Source organism: Tenrec ecaudatus, chromosome 5 (assembly GCF_050624435.1).
Source record: "Tenrec ecaudatus isolate mTenEca1 chromosome 5, mTenEca1.hap1, whole genome shotgun sequence".
NCBI classification, from domain to species: domain Eukaryota; kingdom Metazoa; phylum Chordata; class Mammalia; order Afrosoricida; family Tenrecidae; genus Tenrec; species Tenrec ecaudatus.
The window spans coordinates 173,906,119-173,929,520 of record NC_134534.1 but is presented as its reverse complement, the minus strand read 5'-3'; the positions used below and the strand labels follow the sequence as shown (position 1 = coordinate 173,929,520).

At 41.6% G+C, this 23,402-nt stretch overlaps 1 protein-coding gene across 8 annotated transcripts in view; it reads left to right on the top strand.

The window, feature by feature from the left end:
* The window catches only part of CREM (cAMP responsive element modulator), an 89,564-nt gene that overhangs the window by 20,080 nt on the left and 46,082 nt on the right, over positions 1-23,402 (top strand). For 4 of the 8 annotated variants that reach the window (XM_075550277.1, XM_075550280.1, XM_075550276.1 and 1 more), the window contains exon 3: positions 6,112-6,235. The exons of the other annotated variants lie outside the window; for them this stretch is intronic. In XM_075550277.1, coding sequence (XP_075406392.1) covers positions 6,112-6,235 — 124 coding nt within the window. The remainder of the gene's footprint in view (positions 1-6,111; positions 6,236-23,402) is intronic. 8 annotated transcript variants of the gene reach the window in all.

Genomic DNA, 23,402 nt, shown 5'->3' with positions numbered 1-23,402 from the left:
TATTTGTAGCATTTAAGATAGTGGTATTTAGTAGGAGGTTCAGCTTTATTTAAAACTAGGTAAGAATTCCATATTTTCACTATAATGAAGATAATTTTTAAATTCAAGGGTTTACTTCGTAAGTCTAAGGCAATCATGATTTTTCAGTTGTTTGAAAGCTCCTTCCCACATGACACATTGCCGTCACATTGATTCCAGGTCACGAGGCCTGTGGACAGTAGAATGCCCTTCTTGGCTTCCAAGCTATAACTTGTCACACCGTGGGTGGTCTCACTGTTCTCCCAGTGAGCCGAGTAGGCCTGAACTGGGTTGGATCTCCAGCCATGCAATTAGCAGCCCAGCACGGATTCCACTCTGCTTTCTCTCGTGCCGCCCTGTGCAGTGTGCTGGTCAGCTCCCCGATGTCATTATTTCCTCCTTTGCCTTAGCTCCTGTATGATTAATAACAAGTTTGAGTCTCTTCTAATAGCCACTTTGACCTTTGCTTTCCTGTGTTTTTTTAGATAGTTTTATTTACATAATATTCAAGTATCGTACATTGGTTCGAATATTATTAAAAAGATTCAGCACCACAATAAGTCATGATTTGGCCATCTAATGCTCTTGCTGTCCTCCCGCAGCTCATCAGGTCGACTGTCATTAGTGTTCAGTGCAGCACGTTTGTTCTTGAAAGGTTCTCAAAATTTAGGTGGGTCATATTTTGGCTCTAATGGACTTGTGTGAATTTTGTTCTTCAGCCTGAATTTACATATGAGCAATTAATGATCTGTTCCACAGTGGACCCCTGCCTGCCCTTGTGTTCGCCACTGATACTGAGCTTCTTATTGTCTCTTCCCAAAGATGCAATCACTTTTTACTGCTATCCATAAGATCTTCAGTGGCATATCCCTTAGAAGTGGACAGCCTGTTCTTTCTTCATAGTCTTTTCTTAGTCCGAAAGCTGCTGAATCTGTTCTTTTTGGGCGACCTTTCAGGCATTTAAGTACCATTGACCATAGCTTCCAGCATTACAGCAACATGCAAGTCACCACAGTGTGACAAATTAAATGGCCGCTTTCCACCAGAGGTGCTCTCTGGTTCTCTCACCCGGGCCACTATCTTCGAGGCCAGGTTGAGAGAGTAATGTCAGTTAGGCTTCTGTGTCTGAATCCCGAAGTGATTTGATTTACTTGTGTTGGTGTTGCATGAGCATTTTCAGTTGACTTCTCAGTCTTATGTCTCCTGCTGAGATAACAGTGGAAAGTTCCCAGTATAATGCTGAAGTCAAGGCCTCAAGTTTTAGTTGAATCTTTTGCCCGAGTCCTGCCTTGGGGGTTGAGGTTGCTGTCAGTGGACCTCATGGGGTTATGCTGCAGAGCAGTTGGAGCTAGACAAGCATAATAAACTTGTGTGCAGATGTTGAGGCATATTATTTTATACCGATTGTGTTGTACATTTTTTAACCTGCAAATAAACTGATTTTATAGTACAGTACAGACTGATATGTACTGAGTACAAGATAATGCAATCTAGAAGAACATTAATGTAGAAATTAATTATAATTCCTACACACCAGTGGGAAAGAAAATATATCTCAGTGAAGATTAAAGCACATCTGTCAACTCCATTGGTGGTGATTAGATTTTGAGTCAAACATTCTTTTTTTTTTTTTAAACATTTTATTAGGGGCTCATACAACTCTTGTCACAATCCATACATAGACATATATCAATTGTATAAAGCACCTCTGTACATTCTTTGCCCTAATCATTTTCAAAGCATTTGCTCTCCATTTACCCTTTGCATCAGGTCCTCTTTTATTTTCCCCTCCCTCCCCGCTCCCCCCTCCCTCATGAGCCCTTGATAATTTATAGATTATTATTTTGTCATATCTTGCCGAGTCAAACATCCTTAAAGGATAGAGGAAGACTACCTCATTGGGTCTAACAAACCATCATGTTTCCTGGAGCTGACTGCCACATCTTTTCAGGAACAACATCTGTGTTCGAACTGCCAATCTTTAGATCAGCAGCTGTGTGCTTAACAACTGAGCCATCCGGGCTTCTTTAGAACACATCATTTGTTTAATGTCATGTCCAAACTGGAATCTCCAGGGTACTGGCTGTGGTAGGAGCAGTGGGGTCATCAAAAATCTTGTTTAGCCCTTGCCATGCTACCTAGTATGTGCTCTTTAGAAAGTGACTTAATCTCTCAAACCTCTTTTTTTTTAACCATTATGGGAGCATCCAACAATTGCACCATTTTACAGACTAGTTGGTATATTTAATATGGTAGGTTCTGTCCTAAGCACCGAGGGCTACATAGAAATCTAAGATGTGATTCTAGACTTTGAGTTGTTGACAATACTATCCCCCCCCCTTTTTTTTTGATGAATGAATGTGTTGTATGCTTTGCATGGACAAGAGAGAGGCAGGGGGAAATGGTGAGGGTAGACGTACGTGGGTTTGTTGATTTGAGAGAGTTCTCATCTGAAATAGCAAAGTGTTTATTGAGTTAAGCAGTAAGTGAGTTCAGGGATTTGTGGAGAGGAAGACACTGGAGCAGGTGTAGAGAATAAGAGATCAAGCTGATTAAGGAACAACTAGGTCGCTGCCCGGTTTGAAGGGTTCGGTTGAGGTAGAGAACCATGAACAGTTTTAGTAGAGTTCTGTTTTGGAACTTCATTCAGTGTCGTTGACCAGTCGGGATACAGAGCAGCAATGCATTGGTTTTATTCCAAACTTGTATTTACTAAGCAGCCGCTCCCAAAGGGAAGCAGACCAGAGCATTTAGGAATAGTAGTTGAATTACTGGACCACGGATTCAAGGCGGAATAGGGTAGGGAGCAGAGGAGGCTGATGGAAAAAGTAAGAGACTTGATTGGTCTGGAAATCTCCAGCATGGAGGAAGAACAGGTGTGTAGCGAGCAATCTCGGGAAGGGCGCAAGCTAGGAGGATAGGCTGTTGGAGGTAGAGTGAGATGCTAGACTTGATTTTTTTTCCCCAGAGGTGAAGAAATAAGTTTTAGACACTCACCAAATGGCCTGGTGTGTGGCTGCCTACTCAAGGAAAGAAAGTTACCCAACTGAGGAATCAGAGTGAAAGATGGGTGGACCTTTATTCAAACTTTGAAAAGACACAATGATAAAACCAGAGCAGGTGTCAGCGTGTTCATTACAGGATGCTAACAACAACTGACTTGGGCTTCAATGTAACAACATAATGTCTTTGAGCTAATTCAAGAGTTACTTTCTGGTTTAGGAGCTCTTTCTGGCGGTATAGTGGTTTGCTAACCACAAGATCAGCGTTTTGAATCTACAAGCTGCTCTTCAGGAGAAAGATGAGGCTGAAAGATTTATGGGCTTGGAAACCCCAAATGAGGCAGTTCTAACCAGCCAGTACAGGGAGGAGTGAGTTGGAATTGATAGCAATGAGTTTATGGTTAATTGTTTTCATTTCTGACTACCTGATAAGCTAAATGGTTCTCAATTTGTGTTGTACATCAAAATCACCTGGACACACTTATTAAATCATATAATTTCTCTTTTGAGTGATTCAGTAGGCTTAGGGCTGAGCCTGGGAATCTGCACTTAGACAGGTACTTTCATTAATTCTGATGCAAGCTGTCCCAAGATTTATACTTTTAAAAATTTTAAGTAATTAATTCCATCATGGCAAGTGCCTGGTATAACTCTGGTATTTTCAGAGTTTGTCTTAGAGGTGGTTTTAAATGAATGCTTCAACAATGAGAGAATTTATTGGGGGAAGATTTTTTTTGCCTTGTACCTTTTGAGTTGAGACACATGTTCTTGGTAGAACGTAAATAGCATTTTAATAAAGCTGCAAGAAATACCACCAGACAAGTGCTTCTAAAACTCGGGTGCTAGGACATGCTTTGTGGAAAAGGGTTTGGTTGTCAGATACGTTTTTAAAATGGTGCATATTAAATCTGCACTCTTACCTTTTCTAGGCCCAGTAGCATATTCAAATTTCTGAATAGTTCTGTAACAACAACAACAAAAAACTTTTAAATTCAGAATATTGAAAACCAGCTTTTCCCAAATACTGCCGTTGAATAGCTTGCAGAACTAATCTTCTGAGGTATTCCCTTTGGAAACTGTTCATATAGGCATAAGCAGAGAGGTAGGAACCAGCCAACTATGCAAGATATAATGGCCCGAATTTACTGACTTTGAATTGTGGAAACCAGGGTCTGGGAACTAATAAATAAGAAAGAGATACAAATGGGGGGGGGGAGTATTAAGGGAAGGGCATTTTATCCTTGTAGGCTAGACATTTAATTTTGGTATAATTACCTTAAGTCGTCGTCATTAAGAAGTGTGAACATGACTTTGAAAAGTGAGAAGGACTGGCTAGGTGTGTGGCAGATGACTGCAGGCAGCTGTGAGAATGGAAACCGTGGATCCAGGTGATAGCTATTGAATTGCCAAAGAAAGAAGTTAAAAGTAATCAATCAGGATCCACAAGACCTGCTAACAGAATCAGGAAAAAAGGTGTGGGCATTTAGCTCCAAAATTCCAAATGGCCCCCATAGTTTTTGGATGTATCTTTAGACCACTGAAGAGCTCCTGGGCAGTGCAGGAGGCTAATGTTCTGTTGTGTTGATGGAAAGATCGGTGCATGCATCCATCTCAGAAGAAAGGCCTATTGATTTACTTCTGGAATGTCAGCAACACGTGGACTCACTTTGAGGCAGAGATGACTCTGTGGCCACTGTTTTGGTTTGTGTTTTTTTAATAAATAAAGTCAACTTTTATAATCGGTGATTGATATATAAATTTCCACATGTACATTTATTTGGTTTTTATATTTTCTCCCAGTAGGGTATAAACTGATCAACCTTTTGCCTTCTTTCTAGGAGGACTTGGCTTAGAACTGGCTATTGTAAACAGGGAAAATTACAATCAGTGTCAGATAGTTTTTCCTGGAAAAATTAGATTCACCTCTATAAGTAGTTAGGGAGCTCCAAAGAAGCCGTCAACTTGTAGTGATTCAGTTTGTTTGGGCAGCTCCTGCGTCAGGAACTGCTTGGTGCTCCCACAGAAAGGCACATAGGAGGGGCTTCAAAAAGTTCATGGAAAATGTCTACTATCTTTAAAAAAATTCCATTTTCATACCAACTCCTTGAAGCTCCTTTGTATTTATATCATAGTGTATTTAATTTATAGATGGAGAAATTCTTTCATACTACATATTTTATAAAATATGTGTGTATAGTATCTATGAGTTATATGTATATATGAGTTATACAATAATTACACTTTAACATAAAATAGAAAACCAAGTTTGTAAGCCCTAACCTCTCTGTCTGTGGTTATGAGCCCTTTCCAGAATGGATTGTTTTGTTTTGTTAATGAGACAGAATTGTTGTAGCTTGGGTCTCCTGAGTGTATGTTGAGTCTCTTTTGAGCTGTAAAAGAGATGGCACAAGCAAGGAGAGAAGGCCTGAGATAGATGCACTCCACCTAGCAGACTCCAAGGACCCAAGAAGCAGGAGCCCAGCAGTTCTCAACCCGTGGGTCCTGACCTCTGTGGGGGTCAAACCCTTTCACAGGGGTCTCCCAATTCGTGGTGGTAGCAAAATGACAGTTATGAAGTAGCAAAGAAAAATAATGTTATGGTTGGGGAGTCACTATAACATGAGGAACTGTATGAAAGGGTCATGGCCTGAGGAAAGTTGAGAACCACTGCAGTAGCCAAAGAGACAAGAACCCCCCCCCCCCCTTTCCACTGACACAGAGAAACTCCCCCAAGAGTGGACTTCCTGAACTCAGAGCATAAATTTGTTCGTCGAAGCCATCTTCTTGGGGTATTTTTATTTTAGCAGCGCTAGATAATTAAGAAAAGAGAGCTTGAAAGAATTATCCATGAGACATGGAAGATTTCTAAGAGTTGTTTTAAAATAAGCTAGGGCCTCCTTGGAATGTTCCTATCCAGAGAGCAGAAGGTTCCTGGAGTTTGGAAACCTAGAACTTTGCTCCTGGAAACCATTTCCTGAGAAAAAAAGATGTTACAATTGGCTGTCAGGAATAAATATCAGAAAGCTAAATAAACACAGGGAAATATTTCAGATAGGGCCTTAATACTTCTTCCTTTTTATTGTCTTTTCAGACAAATGACCATGGAAACAATTGAATCCCAGCAGGATGGAAGTGTAACAGATTCTGTGGCAGAGAGTGAATCTGCTCTTATGCAGACTCAGACTGGTCAAAATTCAATTCCTACTTTAGCTCAGGTAACTTCAATTTAGGCAATAGGCAGGCTCGGATAAAAGTTAAAATATATGGAAACGAGAGTTCTGTGCAGATATGCTGTTCTTACAGTTGATCTCTGAGTTTTCCATCTTCTCAGGTTTTCAAGTACTCACGCTAATGGACTGACTCTGCAGAGGAGGTACAATTTATCATTGCTTTTGTGTTTGGGCAGAGACTCCCCCACCCCCACTTACCACCAACCATTGTAGGAAGGAAAAGGCACCCCCTCCTAACATATTACCTTTACATTCCTAGTTCAGATGGTCATCACAAATTGTTACAGGTTTTATGCTCTTAGCTACAAAGAATTTTTATTATTATTTTTAATCATTTTATTAGGGGCACACACAACTCTTATTACAATCCATACATACATCAGTTGTGTAAAGCACATTTATACATTCATTGCCCTCATCATTCTCAAAACATTTGCTCTCCACATAAGGTCCTGGCATCAGCTCCTCATTGTTACCCTCTCCCTCCCCCACCCCCTCCCTCACGAACCCTTGGTAATTTACAAATTATTATTTTGTCATATCTTACACTGTCCGATGTCTCCCTTCACTCACTTTTCTGTTGTCTGTCCCCCCCAGGGAGGAGGTTATATGTAGCTCCTTGTAATTGGTTTCCCCTCTGACCCCACCCTCCCTCCACCCTTCCGGTATTGCCACTCTCACCACTGGTCCTGAAGGGATTATCTGCCCTGGATTCCCTGTGTTTCCAGTTCCTATGTGTGCTAGTGTACATCCCCTGGTCTAGCCAGCTTTGTAAGGTAGTATTAGGATCATGATAGTGGGGGAAGGAAGCATTCAGGAACTAGAGGAAAGTTGTATGTTACATCGTTGCTACATCACACCCTGATTGGCTCATTTTCTCCCCAAGACCCTTCCATAAGGGGATGTCCAATTGCTTACAGATGGACTTTGGGTCTCCACTGCACTCACCCCCTCATTCACAATTATATGATTTTTTTTGTTCTGATGATGCCTGATACCTGATCCCTTCCACACTTCGTGATCACACAGGCTGGAGCTACAAAGGATTTTTACCACTTGCTTAGTATCTATTTGCCATTATATTTGCTTGTTTTTCCTAGTTCGGTGTTAAATTTTCAGTTGACATCATTCAGAGATCACCAGTGCGTGTCATTCACTGGTTTTGAGCTCCTAAAATTGATTACTGATTTATCTGTAAAATTACATAATTAAAAAACATCTTGCCTCATATTAATTGCCATTGAATTATATATAGTTACCTCAACTAGCTTATGGTTTTTTTAGCTTATGGTTTTAATGGGGGTAGCTAAGTATCTAACAGTAAGCCCAGCAGTAGAGCAAATATTCTACAAGTTACATACAAAATGACCAAGATATTGGCCAAACAATCGGAAGGCTGAAAGAAGCTTTGGGTATTGAGATTTGAATTTTGGATTTTAGTAGGTTGGAGAATAAATGGAGGAGAGAACAATAGCAACAAAAAATTCTATTGCCACCACATCACTTCTGACTCACAATGACCCTATAGGACGGAGCAGAACTTCTTCCTGGCATTTCTTAGGCTGTTAACCTTTACAAGAGCAGAAAGCCTCATCCTCATTCCTTGGAGTTGCTGGTGGATTTGAACCACTGGCATTTTGGTTAGCAAGCCAATGAGTAGCCAGCTATGCTACTAGGACTCCTTAAATAGAAGAGACAAAGTAGAAATTGGAAGTGTAGATTCTTCAAGAACTTTATTGATGAAAAATTTCCTGAGTTGAGAGAAGCCTATAATGCTTGGAATAAAGGGAGAGGTAAGAGTTGGGAGAAGGCTACATCAGAGACTTTAAAAAACCTATGGTTTATAATGTTTCTTAAAAATTTTTAAATATGCAAAAGTCTGTACTTATCCGTCATGGATGCTGAGCTCATGAATTTAGTATATTCTCTTCTGTATGTTGGAAACATTTAATAAAAAAAATAAGCTAGTTTTTACTTCCCCTATGCTAGGAATGTTATGAAATAAGGAAGTTATTTGCATTCTGATGTATGGATTCCTTTGGTTAGCTAAAGGAGTCCTGGTGTTGCTGAGTGGGGCTAAGTATTGGGCTGCAAATTGCAAGGTTGGCAGTTCAAACCCCCCAACTGCTCAGAGGGAAGACGATGAGGCTGTCTACTCCCCTAAAGATTTACAGCTCTGAAACCCTAGAGAGCATGATATGACTCAGAGGTGATTTGGTGACACTGAGTTTGTGTTTCATTAGGAATTATCTTCTATTCCACGCATAGATCATGACTTGAAAGAAATAAGTGTCATGTAAAACATAGTCCAGACTTGTAGGGAGGAGTGTTATTCAGAAGGAAAAAGGGGACCTTCTGACGGTAAAACCTAGTAGTACCTTCATGAATGAGGGTAAAGGCGCTTTTATTTTATAGAGGCTTGGAAAAAAACAGCACAGGTGCAGGAGATGGGATGGGAGTTGCTTTGTTGGATGGCAAATCAGACTTTTTATGTTGGAGCCAGCTTGTTCTCTGGGAGGGACTCTTAGAGAGGGTACTTATGGTGGTTCAGGCTGCGTGAGAAGGCACCAGTATTCATTGACTTGGGGAAAGGAGAAAAGCTTAGTCACCATTCCGTTAGCAATCACTTTGCTTCTGACTACAGTGGGATAAGTAATTGAGTCATTCATTGACAAGGCAAGAAATGAGCATTTGGGAGTTGTGTCTGGCCTTGTCATAGCTAAACAAAGCTGTATCCACAAGTCTCCTTGAAGTCTCATGGGCAGGGGGGTGGTCTGCCACTTTTCCTCAACACAGAGGGGGAAGGGGTTTCTTTACCAGTTGCTGCTTTCCAGGATCATAGGGTACAGATAGAATTCCATATTGGGTTTGGACATAGTTCTCAGCACAGAATTTTCCTAATGTCATTATTCAAGTAGGTTGTTTAATGCCTGAAACTATTTAGTTATTACGATTTATTATGATTATTATATGTAATATATATATGAATTAGAACATCACACTCAGTCATATGATAATTATGAGGGTAAGTGAAAAGATTGCCACGAGGGCGCCACTTCATGCAGGTGATCTCAAAGCAAATGTGTTCAAAGAAGGCCTCTTCAGTCAATGGATGACTGCAGACAAAGCCCTCTCAGGGATGCACTTGGCTTAGACTCATTAAGGGGCCTTCAAAAAAACATCGTCTAATCAAAACAGTGCCTTCCAAGGGATTTGCTGGGCCAGTTCAACTTAAGATGGCCAGCTCAGAAGGTTACGGCCACTCTTCATTGTTTTTTTTTAATAAGCTTTTGATAGAGCAATCCCATGGGCTTACATTAGGAAGAAGTGCTAAGATATCTAAATGTGCACGAGTGAGGAAAAAGCTAACACAACTGTGTTTTCAATCACAGCAGCACACCTGCTCAGTAAGTGAGGGACACAAGGGCTGTCCTCTGAGGATTACAACTCGTAGGGTCTGTCTTGGATGGAGTAGGTGGACCTGCTCCATAGAGTTCCCAAGACTGTACTCTGTAGAACCAGACTGCCCCATCCACTCTGAAGGGACTGGTGGGTTAGAACACTGACCTTTCTGTTTTCAACCCATCCCTTAATCACTGTTCCACCAAATTTCTTTCTCCTTCAAACTAAATTAAAAAAAATTTTTTTTTCACTGCTCTTGAGACTCAATGCCACTGAGACTATATCTCTATGGGAACAGACAGATAACCTTTTTTTCTTTTTTTTTTGATAACCTTTTTTTCTATGGCGGGGCTGATAGATGTGAACTGTCGACTTTCTGGTTAGCAGTCTTAACACCTAACTCATAGTGTCCATTAGACGAAATCAAACCAAACCCATCACTATCTGGTTGATCCTGACTCATAGAGAACCTACTAGGACAGTGGTTTTCAATCCTCCTAATGCCGTGGCCCTTTCCTACAGCTCCTCATGTGGTGGTGACCCCCCCCCCCCAACCATAACATTATTTTCGTTGCTACTTCATAACTAATTTTGCTATGTGATGAATCTGGCGACCCCTGTGCAAGGGTTGTTTGACTCCCAAGGGCGTTGTGACCCACAGGTTGAGAACCACTGTATGGGGGTACCCGCCCCCCCCCAAAACTGGGATTTTTTCCAAAGCTATGTGTTTAATTTTTTTTTTTTTAACAAATCAACCTTATCACCTTCACAGTATTCTCCCTTATACATTACATTTGTCAAATCTGCGATTTGCTTCCATTCTTGGAAACATTTTTCAAACTCATATGTATGGATGGCTGTCAGCACCTTCCTCATTTTTTTCTTCACCTCTTTTATGTTGTCAAATCACTACCCTTTGATGTCCCTCTTCATTGGCAGAAACAAAAATAAGTCGCATGGAATGAGATCAGGTGAGCCAGGTGCCCGGTGCAAGAAAGGCATGCTGTTTTTGCCAAAAACTGGCACACCAAGATGGCTGCTTGAGCAGGTGCATTTTTGTGGTGGCAAAATCAGTCCCGTCTGCCACAAATCTGGCCTATGTTGCCGCCCCCTTGTTACACAATCTTTTCAGAACCTCCATGAGGAAAGCTTGATTAACCGTTGGACTTGGCGGAACAAACTCCAAATGTACTACAAGTTGACATTTTCGTACATTCGGGAAGTTGACGGATGTCCAGAATGGGGTTTGTCATCAATCAACATTTCACCTTTTTTGAAACAAGAAAACCACTCATACACTTGAGTTTTTCCCAAAACGCTGTCCTTTTAAGCTGTGTTCAACATCACAACAGTTTCTGTGGCAGTATTCGCAAGCAGGAAGTAACCTTTCATAGCCGGACGCTGTCTTCTTAAATCGGCCATCACAAAAAACAAGGTCTGAGCGAAACAGCGTTTACGAAAAAATTCACTGTGACCGGAGAGAACTTTCCCACGCAACACCACTGGGTCCCCTCAGGAAAACTGCGTACTGTGAAAGCTCCGCTCTGCCCAGCACAATTCCTGGGGTGGTTTTTGGGAACCCGCTCGTACATAGTGTTCGGGAGGCTTTGCAAACCTTTCCAGGAGCAGATAACCCCAACTTTCTTCCATGGAGAGGCTGGTTGGTTAGCAGTTCAGTGCTTAGGGACAGCATGAGCTTCTTGGGGTTCAATCCATAGGGCTGTACATTCCCAGGGATTTTAGATTTAAATCAGTTTTATTTAAAGATGAATATAGAACATGGTCCTTGTTTACATGGTCACATTGTCATTAAACTAAGAACAAAAGCTGTGACCAAGAGTCAGGCAGCTTGACCTTCAGCCTCTGATGATGTTTTGCTAATGGTTTGCTCTTAGTAGTTTTGATGTTATAGTTTGAATCATTGATTCCCAGAAAACTAAAAATTACTGTGTTTTCTCAATCTGCAGGCCTCAGTTCTGCTGATTGATTGAGGGAGAACTGGGTTTTTTGGGTAATGATAATTTATAAGCCAGCAAGATTTTTAGGTTACATTAGCAAACATTTCTTTCTAAAGTTCTTTTTATTTATTTTGTAATCATTTTATTAGGGGCTCATACAACTCTTATCACAATTCATATACATCAATTGTGTAAAGCACATTTGTACCTCATTGCCCTCATTCTCAAAACATTTGCTTTCCACCTAAGTTCCTGGCATCAGCTCCTCATTTTCCCCTTCCTCTGTGTTCCCCCCTCCCTCATGAACCCTTGATAATTTATAAATTATTATTATTTTGTCATATCATGCCCTCTCCGACGTCTCCCGTCCCCCACTTTTCTGTTGTCTGTTCCCCAGGGAGGAGGTCACATGTAGGTCCTTGTAATCAGTTCCTGAGAACTGAGTTTTAAGCTGTGAGTTCTTTTCTAGTTTATAACCTCCTGGATTGGAATGGATAATAGCCCCTTTTCCTTCTTCTTACAGCAGAAAGAAAAGAGAGGTCTTAATGCTACTAAGGTCAAGAGGGAAAAGCAGGAGTTGCCATTTATAAGCTGGGGAGTGGCAAATAACGGACTATTGTGGCATTGCTTCCTTCTTGCTTGAGGTATATAAGAATGAAATGGGTAGGTTTTTTCCCTTTGAGGAGGAGGATAGAAAAGACATTTTATTTACTATTATGCAATCTCTATCAATATTTATAATTAATTTTTGTCATGGAAGCTGGCATGTTGTTTGTGTTGAACTATGACACCACCATCTACCCCCATCCTCCCATTTGCTCAGCCCAGATTAGAGTTTATGGAGAAACGCTGGAGCATCTGTTGTAAATAACCAGTCCTGGAGATAAAACTTTCCCTAAAATCTAGCTGTGGGAAGCAAAAAACATACATGTAGTTTTATAATAGTTAGCCTTAAAAAAAAAGTTCCACTTGTGTTTTCTAAATATAATACAATGGGTAATGGGGCATTTGCCTTAGAAGTATTATTTTTATCATGAAAATTTTCACAAAGATAAAAGGCTACTGTAATGCGTGACTTTAGTGATGATGCATGTATATCAACACAACAGTTTGGAAGGCGGTCTAGCACTTGCTTCCTCTGGCCTCCTTTCCCCTCTTCTCCTTTCTCCATAGTTTCAGCAGCTTTGCAGATCCCAGACATCTCATCACTTTACTCCTCCTTCCTTCTGGGGAACAGCATTTTGAAAGTGAGAGGCAAGTCAGGCTCTTACACAGCTACATGCCATTGTTTGACCCAATCAAATCAGCAACATGCCCTTGGTGTAGGGCGTGTCCCCATCGGTCTCCTAAACGTGTGATGCACTCACTCTTCAAGCCCAGTTGTGCTACCCTGAGCTTTTCTGGTGCCAGGTCTCCGGCAGTTGATAACCTTGCCACCAAGGCCCGTGTGGGTGAGGTAACCCAGGTAGAGACACTGGCAGGGAGGTGCTTTACCATTGGCTTTCTGAAGTGCAGTTCCTTAATGTTGCTGCTGAAGTCTGTGGACCCTGAACACGGCCCCTCAGCCACGGAAGCCAAGTCACTACTTGTAAGCAACCATTTCCCAAAGATTCCCATCAGGACAGGAGGGAAGACAAGAGGAGCAGGAATCCCGGAAGGAGCCCAGGAGTTCATCGATATCAACGTGCTGCCTTGGAAGGATTGGCTCTCCCATCAAACTTCACCTTCAGAAGCCGCTGTATTTTTGCAAAGAATGAGACTAGGGAGGCCCAGAAAGCCACTAGGGAATGTTGCTCAGAGAGGATGATTCCGTCTTTATCCTCCTCTTTCCAAATGTGTACAGACCTGGCAGACAATGAGGGACTGAAGTAGGAATGATTTAACAAGGGGTGCTTGGAAACAGATATTAATCTGTGAGTTGTAAAATTTCTATTTCAGTCCAGTGGAAAAATTAGAATGGCATTTCTCATTGTTTTTGGCCAACTGTACCAAAATCTGTTTTCTTGGTAATAGGGCCAGGAAGGATGTAGATAGCTATCGGGGGAAAAAGAAAAAACAAAACTCAAGCTACATGTGCTGTTGACAGCGGGTCAGTAACATTAAACTTGTATGTTAAAGATGGGCAACATCATGTTAGCATCTTAATATTGTATATTTTCTTTCAACTAAGGAGATCTAGTTTAAAACCAAGGCTTGAGTCTGGTGTTTAAAGTATCAATATGATAATTTTTTCTGGTTGAGGGACTCATTGAAATTTTAAAAATTCCTCTTGACATTTTGAGAGAAAAATTTCCATTTAATGTTGCTTTCCCCTTATTATTCTTTTACTTATTCCTCTCCTGCATAATTTTTCCTTACATCTATTCTGTTCTTCTGAACATATTGTTTGTATTAGAATTATCTCTAAAAATCCACAACAAAGGAATGTGAATTTTTTTATGTAAATGCTAACTGCATTATATGCTATTCCTTAATCATTTAAAGAAAATCTATTGTGTTTTACACTGATTTCTTCATGAGTGTAATGAGACTAAAAGGCTGTAAGTAAATGAAAGGACGTAATTTGTGAATTAGTGACTGGTAACATTAACAATCATTTTGTTCACCTTGGACAAGGATTTGTAATGTGTTTTATTTAAATTTTGACCATTTTTAATGTAATATCTAAAAGCATTCTTGAAAGATTAGTTTTTGGCTATAGAGCGAATATTCATGTTTGTATTTCAGTCAGTTTATTAAAGGTGATATTACTTTGCTCTGAATCACTTTTGATGTTTATGAGGTAACTTTGACAGGTGCAGTCAATGACAAATTTTAGAAAAATATTTTTATTTTGATATTTGTATTCTTAGAACAAAAAATGAGTGTCTTTCAATGCATGTATCCATAGATTACTTATCACAAGACCGCACATATACTGTATTTACCTCTATTGCCTTTAAATCCTTCACATCTCCCAGGGGCTTCTCCTGCCTTCTTTGTTTTTTTGGCTGACCTTTCTCTTAATGCACCTTGCCGTCCCCTTCGCCCAAGTTACTATGTATCTGCTCTCCACTTCGTAATCGGCCTTCCTGTTCCCAGTCATCATCCAAGACAGTTTTCTTGACCATTTTTGTTAGTGGTCTCATAGCCTGTTTGTTCTTTTTGTCATGTAATTGGCTTATCGGAAATTATTTTCTTTGCCTTATTTTATTTTTTGTTATTCAGATGTTTGTAAATCCCCAACTTTTAAAGGAAGTACATTTGGAAAACTCAGAGGCTTTGGGAAATTTCCCATTGTGGTGACAGCAAATTTATGGTGTTGCTCTGAATAGAGCATAGTATGACAGGAAGGCATGAGAGAAAGCCTGGTTATAGGATTGATGTATCAGAAGAAACGTCAGATGTGGAAGACACAAGTAGAAACAAGTCCAGGAAAGCACTTATCTTAAATGTCTGCTCTGTTGGAAGGCCTCTGTATTTTGTCACACAGTGAATACCTTCTTAAAAGATAATAGGCATATATTCAATGTCCAGTTGAACATTTACCCATTCTTTTCATAGGACTGCTGCTATGAGTCAGAACCAACTTGGTGGCGGTTTCAAGTGTTCAGTAACAGGTAGTTGACATACCATGTTTGGTACTGCTCAAGCCAATTGGTCTCCCAAGTCTTTTGACCAGTTTAACCTTGTCTAAAGACTTCAAGAAGGGACTGTGGTAGGGCAAGCACTGGACTTCTAACCCCAGTGTCAGCAGTTCAAACCCATTAGCCATGCTGAGAGAAAGATGAGGCTCTCTGGTCTTATAAAGATTTATAGTCTTGGAAACCCTATTGAGGGCAGCTGTGAATTGGAATTGACTTGATGGCAGTGGGTTTTACAAGGATTTTACTGGTTTGTACTTGGTATAAGAAAAATATCCCTAACTTATATATGGCCACTCAAAATGAAATTTATGGTTTTACAATAGGATTGTACAATACTAATTTTTAAAATCATTTTATTGGGTCTCATACAATTCTTAGATCAATCCATACATACATCAGTTGTGTAAAGCACACTTATGCACTCATTGCCCTCATCATTCTCAAAACTCACCTTCTGCTTGGGTTCCTGGAATCAGCTCATTTGCCTTTTTTCCCTCCCCACTCGCCCCACTAATTTTAATACTAATGACAAATTTATTTCCTTAGCTTTTGTATACAGTTTTAACATTTTTATTAATTTGGATTTAAAAATGTGACGTATCTTTCCATGTTTCATTCACGCCAAGTAGAACTGTACAGTTGCTACTGCAACTGGTTTCCAGCCCGTCTTTTTCGACAGGGACTCCTTGACATCGCCCCTGTGAACCCCCTCCCTCCACCACCACAGAACCCTCCCCGTTACTCTACTCGCTGTCCTGATAGCGTCATCAATCCTGGGCAACGGAAAAGCATGTAACACAGCTTCAAGAGGGTGCCCTCCACCCACCTAACACCTTTGAGACACACTTTACTATGAACAAAGAAAAACCAAACGAAACAATACAAACCAAAAATACAGGAAAGTTTGAAAACCAGAGCAGGTCCAGCCTGCATCCTAGAGAGGGATCTACTGACAAAGGTTTAAGTGTTCAGATCAGATTCATGCCTTTGATCTTCTACTCTCCTCTCTGCCACGCACTCTGTTTAGTGACCACTGTCCTCCCATCCCTCAACATTAGACAGGGGAGGTCTCTGGGGCTTACGGTGTTCCAAAACTGAAAGTCGGGTTCCCCCTGTCGTCCTTTGCCTTCCGCACACCAGGTTCTCAATTTAGGCTCTGAGACTGATCCCTCCTTCGACTTGGGATTATATGGATTCCAGTCCTTTGGATCACAGTTTTAACTTTTTTTTTTTAACATTTTTAACATACAACTCATAGTCTTAACTTTTAAGGGTGAAGTTTTATTCTTTTCAATTTAGCTAAAAAAGTACTAACTTTATGGATTAAATGAGATTACTCTGAAGTATAAGCACTGCTGGTCACAATAAATGTTTATTTTTCATCATTATAATAACTTGTCTCATCTTAAAATGGCTTATCCCAGGTTTAAAAATACCTTTATACTTAAGAATTCTTCCTAAGGTAACATGAATCTACTTACTGCTTCATTGCCCTCGAAGGATATAACCTAACCAGACCCATTGCCCCTGAGTCTTTTCTGATTTTAGCAGCCCTACTTAGGGCTTCGGACACTGTAAAAAAAAAAAAATTTTTTTTTTCACAAGAGAAAAGCTTGTAGTTAGTTCAGGGATCGTTTGCTGGCCCTTAGGAGCGTTTTCCAGTCCAGTCTGTTGGGGCACCACGCCCTGGCCCTAAAGTCCACTTTCAGCATTCCCTAGGGACCTTGCTACTCCATTCCCTTGCTGTTCCGCTCACTGTAAAAATTTAAGGGAGCAGACAACCTCACCTTTCTCCCACTGAGTGGCTGATGGGTTTGAACTGCCAACCTTGTGATTAGCCCAACGCCAAACACAAAGTGCCACCAAGGCTTATGACTGTTCTACTAGCAAAATTATCCCAGTAGGAGGTCACGAACAAATCCTGTGTTTTATGCTCCTAAATTTTGGTACTTTGGATTTCCTGTCGGTGTTTTTGAAAACTTCAAAAGTTTCTTCATGATATTTTGGTCCAGAAAACCTAAAATACAACTTATTACTAGATTTTATAATTTATATTAAGATTAAATTTCATTGTAATATTTTTCAGAAGCTAAACTAAGGTTTTCCTGTTTATGAACTGGAAAAACAATTTTAAACAATCGTTTTATTAGGGGCTCACACAACTCATCACAATTCATACATACATCAATTGTGTAAAGCACATTTGTACATTCATGCCCTCATCATTCTCAATACATTTGCTCTCCACTTAAGCCCCTGGCATCGGGTCCTCATTTTTTCCCCTTCCTCCCCGCTCCCCCCAGCTGCATAAACAGCGAAGCCCCCTGGTGTTTCTATTGCCTCCACCACTTCAGGCAGGGATAGCACAGGGCGCCGCCCTTGCTGGCTGTGATGTCTTGATATTCAAAGATTCTCTCTACTTCAGAGATGACTCACTCTGACTTACCCTGTGGAATGGCAAAATCTACCAATTCCCTCCAGTTAATGTTTAACACACCCTATTTGCATGGCCCCACCCAGTCATTTGGTGGGCGTTGCGTGATACTGCTAGAAGAGCCAGTCCGTGCAGTTTCACTTCCCCACAGGGTCACACCACCAGTAAAAGGCACAACCAAAATTGATTGGAACCGAGGAATTGAGGTTTCTGTTTCATTAACCGTTCGACCACTTCTTGTAAAACACAGGTGCTCATTGTTGACCTAAGACAATTTCTAGGCAAATCCATAGTGAGCAAATAGTAAAAAGAAATATATGCTCTGTGTGTGTAGCTATTGTATAGAATGCATGTATGAATAGGGTTCAATTTGTAGAAAAGTGGAATTAAAAGATAATGGAATTTTCCCTTCCTTGTATGTAATGTTTTTGTATATTATTTATATAAACTACCATATACTTCCATATTGATGTATGTACTTATATACATATGTAGATAGATATAAATCTATGATGTATTACTTCATCATAATGAGGTATTGGCAGAAAAGAGAGTCACAGTTAGACCTTGCTCTACGTCCCACAACATTCTCTACTTTTCTGCTGGATTTGACAGTTCATGGCACAGACCATGATTCCCGGGTTTATTTGGGAAGTCCAGAGAAATCTTCTGGATACAGTTGGTCAGTCAGGACAGTTTCCTTGCTGTGCCTGCAGACAGACCTCCCTCTAGCTCCCAGCATCTTGGCCTGGCCTCTGTCCTGCTCTGTCAGTGTCCTCAAGCTCTTTGTAAGCCTCAACTGAAGGCACTCAGCGCCAGCCTTGTGGGTCCATTAGCCAGTCTTCTGTCTAAAAAGGGCTACTTTTACTTGCTCTCTGGGCAGGAACGTCCACTAGCCACTAGTTTACCTCATGCTCAGGCTCCTGGTTCAGCTGCTGCTGCTCCTCTGCCACTTCTCTGTGTTACAGCTGCTACCTGTATCCATTGGCGACACTCCACGCGGCTCTGAGGCTACCACTGAGATTCCCCCTACCTGCTTCTGAGATGATTGATTTCATGCTTGATTGGGTGGCATTCGCAATGAACTGTTAGCAATCACAAACAGCTGAATCACACAATTCAGTGGGTCTCATCCTCCACCTTCTTACTCAGACCCCACAGGAAAACGAAGGTCGTTTGGTGAGAGTAACAAAGGCTATGGCTGGAGAGTCATATTTAATAACTCACTGCACTACAGTCCTCAATTCATTTCTGACCTTGGATGTGTTAAGACCATATACAATTTAAGTGTTGATGGTTTTGATGCATTAGTAAATGTTTTCATATAATTCTTGGCATGAACATCCATTCCTTGAGTGTAACTGGTTTGTGACCAGGAATATAAGAATGCCCCCAGTTGTGGAATTGTGACTTATAAGAGGATTAGGAAAGTAGTCTTGTCATTTAATAAAATCAATTTTGTTGTATTTTCCTGGGGAGAAGCCAATTCATTATGCACCAAATTTGGGGCCATGTTTTTTTTTTTTTTTTTAAAGTTTTTAAAAATAAAGGTTTGAATATTTAAATGAGTTAATTTGATGGCTTGTCTAAATTTCTACAAAGGGTGATTCGGGTCAGAAACAAATACTAACAAGTAGTTTGGGATAGTCAGTCATTTTTTAAGGCCTTCCCTCAGGGCTTCTGGATTTTGCCATCTTCATCCTTGGAAGTGATCTGTTCATAACCCACTGTGCTTGCCCCTAGAAGATGTCTGCCTTTTCTAGTTCAGGGCCTGGCTGCAGTTTCGTAGTTGTTTTCCTATTTGAAAAACATTCCTTTAGGAATCACTTTCAGTCAAATACAAGATTAATTTTTTAAAGTTCTGGAAGCCCAAATACTTTTGACTTCTGAAAAGACCATGTTATTATTTGAAAACAAAAACAACTGTTGTTTGCTACTGTTGAATAGGTTCCAACTCACACTGATCATACCACAGCATAGCAGAACACTGACCCTACCACAGCATAGCACACTGACCTTACCACAGCATAGCACACTGACCCTACCACAGCATAGCAGAACACTGACCCTACCATAGCATAGCACACTGACCCTACCCCAGCATAGCACAACACTGACCCTACCACAGCATAGCACAACACTGACCCTACCACAGCATAGCACAACACTGACCCTACCACAGCATAGCACACTGACCCTACCACAGCATAGCACAACACTGACCCTACCACAGCATAGCACACTGACCCTACCACAGCATAGCACAACACTGACCCTACCACAGCATAGCACAACACTGACCCTACCACAGCATAGCACAACACTGACCCTACCACAGCATAGCACAACACTGACCCTACCACAGCATAGCACAACACTGACCCTACCACAGCATAGCACACTGACCCTACCACAGCATAGCACAACACTGACCCTACCAGAACATAGCACAACACTGACCCTACCACAACATAGTACAACACTGACCCTACCCCAGCATAGCACAACACTGACCCTACCACAGCATAGCACAACACTGACCCTACCACAGCATAGCACAACACTGACCCTACCACAGCATAGCACAACACTGACCCTACCCCAGCATAGCACAACACTGACCCTACCACAGCATAGCACAACACTGACCCTACCACAGCATAGAACAACACTGACCCTACCCCAGCATAGCACAACACTGACCCTACCACAGCATAGCACAACACTGACCCTACCACAGTGTAGCACACTGACCCTACCACAACGTAGCACAACACTGACCCTACCACAACAGAGCACAACACTGACCCTACCCCAGCATAGCACAACACTGACCCTACCACAACAGAGCACAACACTGACCCTACCCCAGCATAGCACAACACTGACCCTACCACAGCGTAGCACACTGACCCTACCACAACGTAGCACAACACTGACCCTACCACAACAGAGCACAACACTGACCCTACCCCAGCATAGCACAACACTGACCCTACCACAGCATAGCACAACACTGACCCTACCACAGCATAGCACACTGACCTTACCCCAGCATAGCACACTGACCCTACCACAACATAGCACAACACTGCGGAGTCTTTCATGGTCCTCACAGTGGTTGCTAAATGTGAGCCCATTGTTGCAGCAACTGTGTGAATCCCTTTAGTTGTAGGTCTTCATTTTTGCTGACCGTCTACCAGGCATGATGTCCTTTGTTCCCTTGTCACAGCATGTACATAGGACATGAGGTCTTGTCAACTCTGCTTCTAAGTACTTAAAAATTTTTTTTAATTAAAAGATCATTTTATTGGGGACTCTTATAGCTCTTATAACAATCCATACATCAATTGTACCAAGCATATATGTACACAAGTTGCCATCGTTATTTTCTAAATACTTACTTTCTTTTGAACTCTTGGTATCAGCTCCTCTTTTTTCCTTCCTCCCCACCTTCGTGACCCCTTGATAAATTATAAATTATTATTATTTTCGTATCTTATACTGACCCTGTCTCCCCCCATGTTTCTGTGGTTCATCCCTCTGGGGTGGGGAGTGGTTATGTATGGATCACTGCTATTTGTTCCCCCTTCTTTCCCTCCTCTTCCCACTTTCCCCCTATCTTCCTGGTATCGCGATTCCCATTTCTGTTCCAGAGGGGTTTATCTACCTGCATTCCGTATGTTGTGAGCTCCTATCTGTACCAGTGTACATGTTACGTAAGGTCCAGCCTGAAGTGAAAGGCAGGACTGGGATTATGATAGTATGATAGTGAGGGAGAGGGAGAGGAAACCTCAAGGAACCAGAGGAATATTGTGTATTTCATCAGTGCTATTATTGCACCCTGGTTGACTCATCCCTTTTTTTGACCCTTCTGTGAGAGGATATCCCATTGTCTACAGATGGGTTTGGGATCTCTGCTCTGGGCCCCTTTATTCTCAGCAATATGTTTTTTGTTTGTTTTGAGTGTTTTGATGCCTGTTACCTGATCCTCAGGCTGGTATGCTTCTTCCATGTGGACTTTTTGCTTCTCTGCTAGACGGCTGCTTATTTAATTTCAAGCCTTTAAGACATCAGACGCTATATCTTTTGATAGCTGAGCACCACCAGCTTTCTTCACCACATTTGCTTATGCACCTGCTTTGTCTTCAGGTGCAGAGGCTGAGCATCATAGAATGCCAGATTATCAGAACAAAGTGTTCTTGTGTTGAGGAAGGGCTTGATCAGAGGCCCCAAATTCATACACTACCTCAATGTATTACCATATAAATATATGTACATAAGCCAATACTGCTACTTTTAAGAATTAAAATGTTTACACATGTACGCACTATGTTCATACCTCTATCCTTAGTTTTGCTTCCTAGATCTTTCCTTTGGTTCCTTTTCCCTTCCTTCTGTCCTTCAAGCTCACCCTTCTTCGGCCTCAGTAATTCCTCTCAGCTAGATTGCTGTTGCTCCAACACTCCCAGGATCTCTATGTTCTCCTCGTTGTTGATTTTAATTTCCTAGTTGTTCCCCTGTCTATGGCACTGTTTGCTCCCTGCTCCCTTCCCCCGCCTCCCTCCCAACGAGTCCCTCGGAAACAGTCCGTCTGTTGCTCTCTCCTCGGGCTTGCTTCGCATACCTGTCTCATATAGGTAGGCAAACCAACAATAGCAGAGACAAAAAAAGAAAACAAAAGATTGAATAGAAAGAAAAAAACCCTCACACTAGCATCCAGCAACCAAAGGTCCAGTAGTGCAATTGTATGGCACTAATATATAAAGATTAAAGTAAAAACAGAGGAGCTGAGAGAGTGAAAATAAAGGAGTCAGACACATTTTATGGTAGCATGCTCGCCAGAGGTCCTCTTGATGAACCACGTGGAACTGGGAGAAGTGAGAGTGATCCTTTACTATCTTGGGACGTTTATAGGTAGTCATAGACATGCATGTTCAGTAGTTAAATGCGTCACAAGGTGGATGGTATCTATATTAAGGTTCCTGAGTTGTATGGAGGAATAACAATACCAGTGCCGGGGACAGGTAAAGGGAGAGTGGCTGTCCTCAGAGCCTAGAGAGCAGTAGCACTTGTCTGCTACTATGGATACAACTGCTGGCTGCACCGCAGTCGTTCGTGTGTGTGTGTGTGTGTGTGTGTGTGTGTGTGTGTGTGTAAGAGGTAACTTTAAGGCAGCACTATTAGGGGAGGATATCTGAAACAATGTTAATGATGAGAATGTGATTGGGACACCTCCAACTCACAAGGTTGAAGGCCTCCCTCCAGCCCAGAAACCCAGCCTGCCACGGTCCTTAATATATGAGACTAAAGAATTAATCCGTATGTACTCTCTTTCTGTTCACTGCTCCCCACAAACTAGCAAAACAAGCAAACAAAAAGGCATATATAATTCCAGGGCTGTCCACTGACCTTTATGACTATCTCCCCACTGGTCGTGGGGGGTTCCGGGAACTGCCCCTCCTAGCCTAAAGTCTGTTTTGGGGGCTCCTCAGGGGCTTGTGGCTTTGCCTTGCTCTTGTTGCTGATCTGTTATGTTCCCTTGTTTTGCCCCCACTTGTGTGTGTGGGGGTGGGGTGGGGTGGGCGATGTCAGACTGGACTCACTCCCCGCGTGCGTCCCCAGTATTGTCCTGTCGCAGAATGCTCCAGTGAGGGGACATCATGTCTGGAGCTGTTGTCGGCCCGACAGTCCTCTCAGTGCCTTAGCAGCTCTGCATGGACGTCGTCATC